This window comes from Periplaneta americana, chromosome 5 (assembly GCF_040183065.1).
Source record: "Periplaneta americana isolate PAMFEO1 chromosome 5, P.americana_PAMFEO1_priV1, whole genome shotgun sequence".
NCBI lineage: Eukaryota > Metazoa > Arthropoda > Insecta > Blattodea > Blattidae > Periplaneta > Periplaneta americana.
Window position 1 is genome coordinate 63,260,215 of NC_091121.1, and position 13,047 is coordinate 63,273,261.

Genomic DNA, 13,047 nt, shown 5'->3' on the forward strand with positions numbered 1-13,047 from the left:
TGTTTTCTTGGTTGGTACTTATCCAGAGATCCAGCACTCTGCTGCAGGTATTGCTTGGATGAGCATCGTATTTAAGACATGATCGACTGTGAGCGAGCGCTCGCCATGCATTGTAGTAAGAAGATCTGGTGCGCATGCTTGTAGTGATATTTTCTTCGGCCATGTTGATTGTATGAGTATGTTTTCTATGCGCAGAGTGACTCTGTTGGGTTTTCTACATGTTATTTTGCACCGTTATGATGTACAGTATTTGTGACCCTCCAGCTGGACTTGTGAGAAAGCTGATTAATTATATTTATTGTTCTATTTTGTGAATCATGACTTTTACCCTGGAGAGGAATATTAGACTATCTGGTTCTGTGTGAGGAAGTTTAGTCTGCTCGAGACTATTGTTAGTTTATTGTTTTTTTTGTTATTTATTGAGGGGAGTGTGACTGTGACTTATTTAACTTAGAGATTTAATTAATATTAATATTTTGTTTTGGGTTAAGTTTCTCTTCTTCTTTCCCTAGCTAGAGATGGAGTCATTTTATGATTACGCATTTAAAATGTTTGGTTGGTTATCTGCCTCTTAGTAAGGAAGACAGAAGAAAGAAGTTTTGTTCTGAGTTTGTTATGCCATTTTATCTTGAGGCCTATTTGTTAATTATTATTAAAGTGGGTTTGAACTAAGTATTGTTCATGCTGGTTATATTTTGTTACCACAAGACAATCAAACAGTTTTCCATCTTTTGTTCCCGGTTTTCCTCAACACACATTTGATTCATGGATGGGTACGGGTACCAGTACCGTCAAAAGTGTAAACACCATAGATCATTTTACATTTAAACAATTAATGGATGCTTACTATTCTTTTAATGATACCATCTAAAGTGACCATCTGTTCCGATTTTTTCAGGAGAGTCCCGAATTTAGATCTCCTAGTCCAGATTTTCTGGAGGCATTTAGAGATGCCAATTTGCCCTGTATTTTGCCAAGATGTTATGATTTATCACCATTTGGATTTTTTTAATTTCGTAGTAATCTTTTTAAGGGATATGAACTGTATAGTTGGCAATATAGTCGGTTAGTTGCCACTACTGGTGTTGGAAGTATCTCATTCTCTTCAAAACTGAATTGAATATAGGTGGTAGCCAATAAAAGGAGTTGCAGTGCTAGTATTCTAATGCGCTGTGATTGAGTTGGGAGATATGTTATAAGCAGTGGCGGTTCCTTGGGGGAGGGAAGGGAGGAACGTCCTCCTCACATTTTTCTACTTTTGAAAGTAAATACCAAATGAAATATATGCCTTGAAATTCGAGGAAGATTCGATAACTTTTAAGTTCACAGCTATAAGAAAACCTCGGTTGATCGAGTTTTAAACGACGTGCACTCATGTGCTGCTAGAAAACTGTGAGAAGGATGCGAGATTGTTTGTGTGGAGGAAAGTCAATCCATTCCTCCTTTACTGCAGTTAACACACACAGACAACAGCACGCTAGCGGCCAGAGAAAGAAGCAGAGTTTTAAAGCAAGTAAATGAACTTATAGGGAGGAGATCCTCCTCTGAATCAGCGCATGGGCGGGAAATAGAAACAGACTGGTCTTGCAGCAAGCTCGCTACCGCTGCCATCTAACGATGCTGCATTCAACCAGGCTATAACACATCTAGGAGGACACACAATAAAAACAGTTTTAACGCAAAGCTATGAAATACACCATATAAACTTTTTTTAAAATTTATAAATCAAATCATTGGACTTTATATAAGCTACTATTCATGGTTTGAAACTTTCGAGGATAACTGAAAGTTGAAGTTGGATTTATATAAAACAAACAGGAAGTAGTTCTAAGTTAGTATCGCAGATCTTTTTGGCCTCTGAAATTCACTTGCATTCATTGTCTACTAGACAGGACAACACCCAAGGTGTCAGTTTTGTACAAATATATCTGAAATTGAAAGCACTGCAAACTACATTATTTTTAACATAAAAAATTAATTGACCACCGGCAGCTTTGAACAATAATGGTAGTATGACTTTACGAGAACTGACATTCTTCAAAAGCATGTGATACTGAACTTGTAAAATGTACATGTGGCAACACAAACCACGTGGGTGGGTGCAGTGTTCTCGCTTTCCCAACAGATTTCTCATTCCCATTTCCGTAAAATGGTTTCAGTTATATGTTAGTAGCTGGTCTCTTCCAACACGTGTGATGCTGTAGTGAGCGTGAAAAATGCTGCGAAGTTGTGAATTTCCTTGTAATTGTTAATTTATGCAATTATTCAACAATGAATGGAAGTGAAAACATATTATATTTTGGACAATTTAGGAAACTCAGTATACAAAAGGGAAGGCCAACCCCAACACTACCTGGTCTTACATGTATGCATGTAGGCTAATTTGTAGCATGTTTCTCTCAAGGTGTCATTTTGCGCTGTTAGCTTCTTTCCTCCCCTTAAGAAATATGCAGGAGCCGCCACTGGTTATAAGCCATATGATTGGCTAAGGCCCGGTTGCAGAAACGCAAATCAAATCAGTCCCTGATCGCCAATCAGTTGATGTCTGATTTATTTGATTGTTCTTTGCGTTGCACAAACGTGAATCTCCAATCAACTTGTCTCAATTTACTAATTGCTGATTTGAGAAAGAAATACATTTGACAACAGCGCTATTTAGCAACCACAGCCAATTTGATGCTCTTTAAAAGTAGGGAAACGAATGCATCAAGTGGGCGGTGACTAGGGAAACAAGTGAATGTTCAAGTGAATGTTTTGCTGTTTTGTTGCTTTTTATAGAAAGGAAACAGGCGGATTCTATTTGTATATAGACTACAATATAGTGAAAAAAAATGAAGCAAACCCAAAAAAAAAAAAAAAAACGTGAGGGGGCTTCTGTTGTGGGATTTGCTAGGAGAGTCGACAAGAAATTGGAATATGCATAACCTCCATAACCCAAAATAATTCCATTTCCCATCTCTCTGTTTACAAATGGAGCTCGTAACCCACTCATTAAAAATACAGTATTGTGTTGTCATGTGTAGAACCCTGCCAACGGGCTACAACATTCCAGAATTGCAGTGATGGTGTAGACTACATATTGCCTGTATATTCACAGAAAATAAACCTTTTCTACTTCGATAAAGTTCGGCATCATTTCAACCAGGTGATTGGACGGGGATGTGAGCAGTCTATACAACCAATATTAGGCTACTCTTGAAAATCCTGACATGGCTGAAAATTCTCTCTGGATTTCAAATCGTTCCCTGTTTGAAGTTTGGGGATTTATGAGACCCTGCCATAACAAAGCAATTTCATACGTAACATTCCTAACTACTCGGCAAATAGTTGATTTGTGGACCCTAACAAGATAACCCAAGACCGCCTGAAAAATTACAACAGCATAAAATCTCAGCATTATTAGAACTTGGTTCATTGGAGAAAGTGGAAGGTTTCGATTTGTCTGTCTGCATATATTTGTTTCAATTTTTGAAAATAACAAAACACACGAATCCTTACTTAACCTAAATCAATTCATGTCTATCACGAAAACGCCTTCTTCTTAATAATATTTTTTTCATTCTAAAATTTCTTCATCAGAAGAATCCATTATGTCGAAAACAATATTGTTACGATGTAACTATTTACTATATACATTACAGTAACTGCATTATGAACAGAACAACATAAATAGCCTACTTGATCGATGATCAGTGACTTAACCAGCAAAAATCTGTTGATCAAATCTGATGGAAGACTGATCTCCGATCAAACACTGATTGTTCTTTCTGCAACAGAAATAGAACTGAAGGTCAATCAAACCCTCCTTGATTGCCAATCATATTTTGATCGGTGTTTCTGCAACCGGGCCTAAGTGACTAAAGTTTTCATTCCATATGGTATAGTAGCGTGATGCTAGGATATTGCATTTGCATACAACTCATACAAGTACTCTCCTCCTCACCAGTCACTGTTCTAAGAAAACATCAACCGCTATAAATAACTATTACACTAACAAAGCAGAGAAGCCTCAAGAAAGCTGAAGATAAAACAACTGAAAAACACGCAATTGACTAAGCTTCAGCTCTCCTTAAAAAGGGCCAACTTAGATCCCCCTCTGAAAAGAATAGAAAACTATATACATACAAACACCACTCATTTCCCAGAAGTAAAGAACAGCCGATCCTTTGTTTGGTGCTGAATGCTATGAACACAGAAAATAAATAATCAAACTCCTGCACAGAGCATGAACAAACGTTAATGAGTCAAATCTGAATCTATGCAGAGAAAAGGGAAGTATATAAAATAGTTAAAGACCAAGAAAACTAATTTCATAGAATAACAAAGAAAAGCTGAAGCTCAAGAGTCTCTAACAGAGCCATTTTTTGCCCTTAGAATGAAAGTTAAATACAGTAGAACTTGGTTATAATGACATCCAAGGGACCTTAAACATCATGTTGTTATAAACGAGTGTCGTAGTAACCGAGATTTACATTATCAATCTAGTGAGGTGGAAAATGAAAAATAAATTTAATTAGACTTATTTTAGATTTATGTATTGACTTTTAAGCCTACAATGACCATAATAAAATACACGTAGGCCTACAATTATAAATACAGTATTCTGTATTAAAACAACTACTTTACTTAGAAGTGAAGTAATCAGTCATTTTACTCCGTTGTCTTCTACTTGCCCAATACAAACTTTCTAGAGCTAAATTACGTTCTATATTCATAATTTCAGTTGCAATTTCACTGCTCCCTTCCCTAGCTTCATAGAACATGTTCATAATTCTAATGACTTCTAAAGCGTCACTCACTTCTTTTAGTGACCATACTGCATTAAAATGCGTGCACTTAGTGAAAACTTCCTGTCAAAACTGATCTAATACCGCATGAATTCGGGCAGGTTACAATGGGGTGGGGAATCCGCCTGCATTCCAGAGGTCTATGACAGAAGGAGACTAAAGAATTTGTCAGGGTCAGATTTCAACAAAATATTTCATAAAATACTTTGGTTCTTAGAAAATCTTATTCCAAACTGAGGTTGAAAATGACGTTATATGCGAGTAGACGCATATGCGTTTGTCCTATTAAGCAAGGTAGGAAAGCATATGTCTTATGGGGAATTAGTTGGGACCACAGAATATTTGACGTTATAGGCGAGGTGTTGCACAAAACGAGGTCGCTATAACCAAGTTCTGCTGTAGTACAGTACTGTCACGATTCCGGAATCGTGGGGGAAAACGTTTCTTCTTTTCAACAGAGGTAACCTAACCACCTTGAGAGTCGTATGACACAGACAGAGCTGATAAGCATAACAGAAGTAAGAGCAGCCAACCTCAAGGTGAAAAACAAGTAAGCAATCAAAATTGAATGGCATTTGTAATTAAAATCCCAAGGACTTATCTATTCAACACATACAATCGATCTTAATATGTGTATTATATTATTTTTGTTTTATGTTATTATATCCATGTTTTGCAATGTGTTCTTTTTATCGTGATTGTTTATTTATATTGCGTATTTATATTCCCATATAAATTTATATGATAAGTTCACATTTCATTTACTATCCCACTTTGCCAGGTGTCCCTGTTTTGGGACTTGAAAATCTGATCATCTTACTTCATCGCATTTCTTCTTTCTCTGTACATACAGCATCATTCTCACTATGGCGGAAATTACGAAATAAATTTTCCAACACATTATAGAAAATAATAATAATAATAATAATAATAATAATAATCCATGGTGCTACAGCCCACAAAGGGCCAAGACCAACCAACCTGCTGCTGGCCTCATGGCTACATGCCGAAGCAGACGTGGACGATCATCCAACCAGAATGGCAGTATTGTGTGGTTAGCATGATGAGCCCCCCAGCTGTTATAGCTGGTTTGTGTAACCGGATTTCGCTAACTATCGTAGCTCACCAAGTGCATCACGATGCTGGGTGGACACCAGTCCGATACACTGGCCGAAATTTCATGAGAAAATTTCTTTCCCCATGAGGACTCGAACCAGCACACATTCCGTAATGCGAGTCCCAGGCAGGATGCCTTAGACCATGACACCACGGTGCGGGACCATTACAGCAAAAAAAAAAAAAAATAAAATAAAAAATGCGCTCTGACAGTGAACAACGCATCCAGCATAGCTGACTTCAATTCTGGAGGAGGCACACGCCATCATCATCCTCTTCATTGTAGTCACTGTATTATTCTTGACAGTCAGTGAGGTTAGCATTGATAGTGCCTGTTCAGCAGTAATGAGATCATTGTCAAAAGCAACTTATATTTTTTTTACATGATGAGCAATCAGAAATTGTTGACCTTCCTTCAGAGGATATTGTGTTCATACTTCCCCACCTTCTCAAAGAAAAAATTCAAGCTTAAGGGGCACTAAGAAATATGTTTTCAAAATGTCATTTGAAGGATACACCCTTGGATAATAAGAGATTCATTTAATTGGAAAGCCTAATATTGTTTCCTGTCAAGAAAATTGAGAATTATTTTAAAACTTAGCACCATTATCACTATTGTTATTACATTAAATTTAAAGGCAACATTTATCATTAATAAAAATTATAAAACAGTAAATTGTCTGTATTTTGTAGAAATATAAACTTAATAAAATATTAGTTACATTAATATTATGTTGAACCATGTCCCAAGGTACGTCACTCGGATGTACCTAGGGACAGTATGTAGCATTTTAAGAAAATTAAAAGAATCTATACAAAAAATTATTTAATTGAAACCTTTTTTTTTTTTAAGATACTTTACACTTCAAAGATACTGTTGTTAATAATAAAAAATTATAAAAGCTGATACAAAAATTTAAAAAACTGTCTCTGGGTACAACAGCTTCCCCTAACTTTCGGCATTGGACCTTGGACCCATTTCACCATCATTTCTTCACATGTCATCATCTTTACAATAGTCTGGGTTAAACTAGCGGTGCAGCAAGCTGTATTCGTACAAGAGCATGGCTGTTCTGCAAGAAATATCATTCACAGAATAGAAGTGTTAAGTACAGACCCAGGAACAAAAATTTGGGCCACCTGAATTTTCCAAGTACCAGTTATAATAATTGAAACAAGAGCGTTAAAAAAGTAAATATTGTTCCCTTTAGATAGTGTTTATGTCAATTTATTTACGTCACTTGACAGGATTTTGCACTCAACTTTTGTCTAACAGTAGGCTACCCTCATACTTTTTTTTTTCGGATGAGAGGCTTGCATGCTTTCATTGTAACCTGCTGCTTATTGTGCTTATCACTCCTGTTATATGAACGATTTTTTTTTTGTCGCTGTCTGGGACTCTTTTGTATATATACAGCATGCTGCATAGTGAACGTAACCTAGGCTATGGTAATGATGGCAATGCCATTTGAAGTAATGATTGTGAAATGAGTCCGAAGTCCAACACCGAAAGTTCCCCAATTCTGCTTCGATTGGCTGAGGGAGAATCTCTGGAGAAACTCCAACCAGTTAACTTGTCTCTACCAGGGTTTGAACCCTGGCTCACTTGTTGCATGGTCAGACATGTTAACCGTTATTCCACAAATTTAATTCATGTCTGCTGACTTCAGAATCAAATATTTATAAACATTTATGCAAATCAAAATAATTTCAACATTAATTTATGAAATAAATAGAGGAAAACTGATTTTTACATTGTGGAATAAAATTAGGTTAAAATACTAGCTTTTTGCGCATCTCGGAAAAAATTACGGAGAAACCAAACAGCTAGGCCAAAAGGGGGAACTGTTCCATCTTTTATGGGACGTATGGTTAGCTTATGACCAAGTAGTATATTCAAAGGTAAATAAAATTGCTCTTTTTTGTAATATACGTAAAAAAGACGAATTAAGTTACGTAAATTGATTTGTATGTACTTTTACAGCTTTAAGGTTCATGTGTTGGTACTGGTCATATTAATGCACTGCCAATTTTATATTTCATACTAGTCGTAGGATGAACAGTTCACAAAAAAAAACATATATGCTCATGATAAGATTAGAATAGCAAGAGGGCCCCCCCTAATTGAAATGATTCTTCTCTATTTTCTACTCGCTCCCGTTTCTTACTGCCATAATTATTTTAATGTTGGTAATTTAGTTAGTAAAGAGCTTTTCCCGCGAGATAGCAGTCATTTGCGTTATGCAAAGAACATCAATTTCCGGTTGTGGCAGCACGATGGCAAGAAGGGCAAAGATTATAGCGAACGTTGTCTCACCTGTCATGACTGTCACAGTTGTTACCGCGTTGTTTTCTCGTGGAACTGTCAGCTAGAAATTTCTTGTAAATAACGTTTGTCACAAAGATTATTTGAGCTTAAAGTAATTAATTTCTATAGATCAATAGATCTGGCAGCATCAGAGTTAACAGTTGAACATCTTAGAATAGAATTTTATTGTTGTAGTGATTGAATTTGAAATCATCGTTTTAAACCTCGTGTTTTTACTCGCCATAAGGCAGTGACTTGTGTCCATTTGACGTGTGGTGTCTGAATGTGTGTTGCTTTATGGACTCCTGCGTTTGCAGAAATTAACTCAAGAACTCTGAAGATTGGTAGAATCTGTAGTTGCCAAATTTCTTGACGTCAGTTTACTTCAGTCTTTTATCGCGAAATTTACAGCGTCGACTCACGATGAAGTTCAAACGCCGTAAGTATATTACTCTGAGTATTTACATAGCATTATCATATTTGGTGAAGGTTTTATATTATGTTTATGTTATAATTCGTTCATATATGTAGCTAATGTAAGGTTTTATTCTGTAAGAAGTACCGCATCCTGAGCACGTGGTCGCTGCATAGGCGGCGCAGCCATTGAACGTTGCGTGGGGTTTGCTCAGCGTGCTCCCAACTGTCATTATGGCGGGATTTGTAATGTGTATAGTTCGTACACAATCGCTGTTATGAAGACGCAGTTTTGTGGTTGTTAATTTTGCTAATTATCTGATTCATTATACCTTGTAAATAACAATAGGCGCCAGTGGCTTTGTACATAATAAAACGACTGAAATGGTATGGAGTTTGAATTAATTGCACAAGCCTGTCACGTAACGCGCATAAGGCGTGCATGGCATGCCGTAAACAGCCGTATGAACGCGTGTGACAACATCAGAAAGTGTCAAATATCGACTATTTAACCATGCAGTGTAAGAAAGGAAACATTCCATATGTTTTCGTACTGTAACATACAGTTTCAACCTTGGTAGCATGGTCCATGGTCGGTAGGCTAGTTATTGGTCGTGACCTTCATGCGTTCAGCGTGCCACGAGGTTTTGATTGCATTACATAATGATTACAGTTCGAATCTTTAAGTTCCATAAATTCAATTTGTTATAATAATCAATGCTGTATTTCAGGCCTGGCGGCGCTTGGGCATTTTTAATGACTTTCATATTAACGTCAAATTATGCATTTATAAAAAGCCATATTTTATTCATATTTAAACAACTTCATAATGAAGTCTACTCTGCAGACCTAACAACCTCTTTATCTAGATTCGAACCCATATATTTTCGTCTGATATTCTCTAAGTATTCCTGCGGTAATGGTGATAAAGCCGACGGCGTCAACGACGACGAAGACTACTATCGAAATCTCAGAGCCAGGGCACTTTTTTGTTTAGAAATACACCACTGATAATAATGGTTTAATTATTTATTGAATAGGACAGGTGTAATTGAAAACGTCATTGAAGAGAGTGGCAAATAAACGGATAAATTTCATAACACGGATATCTTCCTTTTCCTCTTACTCCAAAATTCCAACCTTGTGCACACAAAATAAATTATTGACACTGAAAAGTGTCTTTTCGTAAGCATGATGATGCGGATTCGACAAGCACAGACAAATCTGCTCTTTCTAGTATTTTAAAATAATTGTCAGTGAGGTATCCGTATACTGAAATCCCCCCATACTGTATAGACCTATGCAGTGAGTATTCCAAGTCCAACAGGTGGTCTGGGTGGCATTCACGAATCCGACGGTGATAGATGAGCCATATTTCCTCAGTCCTGATAGAACCCGGGGGAAAAATAGCCTGGAAAGTCCCACGACTCGAAGCTCTAAGCCTGGGCATAAGAGGGTGAGTGAAAATAACGGCGAAACCCCCGCTCATGTCCTTTTCGCTCACACCGCCTTATAAACAAACGCAGAGTAAGGCTCTGTGCGTCAGTAATGGATTTTAGGAGCCGAAAGTTCGTAAACGCTGTGATGCCTGCCTGATACAATCCGTCATTGACCGTCCTGTCTACTTATACCGTATCAAAACATTACTGACTGCCGGAGAAGGTGGAGTGAGAAGTTAAGGGGTGGTCTGAAATACTTCAATCGAGTTAATAGCGCCCACGCCTGCCCTAAGCCCTTCCTATAGCGCCGGAAACCCGTACTACCCCGAGGACCTCAACCCAGCCTTTTTTACTACTGCAGATGAAATTATGGAAAAGTGGAGCGTGTTAGTGGAATAGTAGAAGGAAACTGTATTACCCCGAGAAAAACTCTCTTCAACGTTTGCTTTGTCCATTTACATCACAACCTGACCGGGGATCGAACCCGGGCTGCCTGGATGGAAGGCCAGACGTGGCTTTCTTTGGTCTAGTAATTGAATTGAGATAGCAATAGGTTATTAACAAGGAACGAAAAAATGACTTATAATTTAAAACAATTATGATGACATTTATTTAATTACTGTTCTAAGTGAAGTGAAATCTTCTGTTTTATATTCAAGGCACAGTTTTTCTGTTACTAAACCCAAGCAGTTTCGTCATGTCATGAATAGGACGCTCATTAAGGCAGCTACGCAATAGCATTGACCCTATATCCTTCCGCATATACATAGGGCTAAGTAATAATGTGCACATCTGAAATGCATACAGTAAAGGAGGAAGGATATCGAACTACCAGGTCTTCTAAGTGTGTAATGTTACAAATTAAATTTGTAAATTGACACAAAATAGTCACGTTAATAATATGAACAGTGTCTCATTGTACAGTGTCTGGTAAAAAATATAACTCGTAGTCCACACCTGTGGAGTAACGGTCAGCGCGTCTGACCGGGAAACCAGATGGCCCGGGTTCGAATCTCGGTCAAGGCAAATTATCTGGTTGAGGTTTTTCTGGGGTTTTCCCTCAACCCAATACGAGCAAATGCTGGGTAACTTTCGGTGCTGGACCCTGGACTCATTTCATCGGCATTATCACTTTCATTTCATTCAGACGCTAAATAACCTCATGTTGATCAGCGTCGTAAAATAACCCAATAAAATAAATAAAAAATGTAACTCGTGCCCGTCATTTGCACTGTTCTGACCAACATTGCGAGGAAGCTAGTTAGCGTTTTACTGCGGGACAAGTAGGCCTGTCACAGCATTGTTCAGTCATACATTTGTCTTTGTTTATATGGACTTATACTGAACAATAACATTAATTTGTCACAGTTAGTAGGACAGAATTAATAATAAAATTAAAGAAGGTTAGTAGGTGGGCTACAGTATTAGAGATTTTAAATACGTATGAATCTTACCGGAAATTGTTTTTGTCGAATTGTGCACAAGGTTCAAAATGTGCACACACATGCACTAATAATAATAATAATAATAATAATAATAATAATAATAATAATAATAATGCGACCAAGAGGATTTGTCGATAGTCCTATTTAAACACGAAACTTTTAATTATAACAGTTAATTAAGGTATGCTGCTGCAATGCAAATTATAGATTTGCATATAATTTTGAGCCCTAGAGGTAAAAAATTCCGTCTCCACCAGGACTTGAAGGAAAATCAATTTGGCTTCGAATTGCGTGATCAGAATTCGTATAGGAAATTTCCTTGGTGAGAATGAAGTGTGGCTATATCACATGTTGATAACAAGAGGATCTTTAGAGATTTAATTGTGCATTTTACAATGTAATATAGACTTACAGTCTGAGAAATCCCCTCCCCCCCTTTTTTTTTTTTGCAAGTAGCGCCCGAGTCTATTCTACCCGTGCTGTACCTCACTGAGATAAATACAGCTAATAGTCTTAATATAGACTAGTTCACTTCCGAACGATTAAGGAGTAGGCGTTAAAGTTCACTGCCCGGTGTGTGTTTGTGTGCGTGCGTGTGTCATGAGAACGTTTTATGATATTTGTACAGATACGGAATTAAAATTTGGAGCGAGTCTTGATGGGAGTCCACCTGTATGTAGGCAACAATTTCACACGTCTGTCCACAAGTAACATATATACAGGGGCTCTTGTTTACTGCACCATGTGCAGTGTGTTGTAAGCGAAATTTATACAATAAGAGAGCTACAAATTTTATTTCCGCATCTGTACGTAAGGACGTGGATCCTAATTGGAGATTATGCTATTACAATCTTCCGAAATTTCGAATCACTCATTACAGAACGTTCGTTCTTATAGTGTGGTAAAATATGGACAGAGTATGTATGTACAGTTCACCGATCTTCAGATTGTATCGCTTAAATTTAGCTTCTTGCTCAAAGGGAAAGCTAGATTAATTTGTAGTTATTGAAACCATTGTCAGACATGAAATTATAACGATTTTGTAAAAGTAAACGTATAACTGTAGGTTAGAATGGTGCGAATTTTTGTAGGAATGTAGAGACGTTGGACAAAAAAAGGAAGATCTAATAAACTGTATATTAAGACAGTCACTTAAAAAGAGAAAAACCAATCGCAATAATAATAATAATAATAATAATAATAATAATAATAATAATAATAGTGACCAATCCCGCGTCGTGGTCTAAGGCATCCTGCCTAGGACTCGCGTTACGGAATGCGTGCTGGTTCGAGTCTTCATGGGGGAAGAAATTTTCTCATGAAATTTCGCCCAGTGAATGGGACCGGTGCTCACCCAGCATCGTGATACACTTGGGGAGCTACGATAGATAGCGAAATCCGGTTGCGAAAGCCAGCTATAACGGCTGGGGAGATCATTGTGCTAACCACACGATACCTCCATTCTGGTTGGATGATCGTCCACCTCTACTTCGGCATGTGAACGGGAGGCCAGCAGCTGGCTGGTCCGTCTGGCCCCT

The 13,047-nt window shown here is 37.5% G+C and overlaps 1 protein-coding gene across 1 annotated transcript in view; it reads left to right on the forward strand.

The window, feature by feature from the left end:
- The first annotated feature begins 8,201 nt into the window (after positions 1 to 8,201).
- The window catches only part of LOC138699766 (homeobox protein TGIF2-like), a 188,695-nt gene continuing 183,849 nt past the window's right edge, over positions 8,202 to 13,047 (forward strand). Inside the window, exon 1 of the mRNA XM_069825890.1 lies at positions 8,202 to 8,650. Within this exon, the coding sequence (XP_069681991.1) occupies positions 8,635 to 8,650 (16 nt within the window). The 5' untranslated portion in view covers positions 8,202 to 8,634. The remainder of the gene's footprint in view (positions 8,651 to 13,047) is intronic.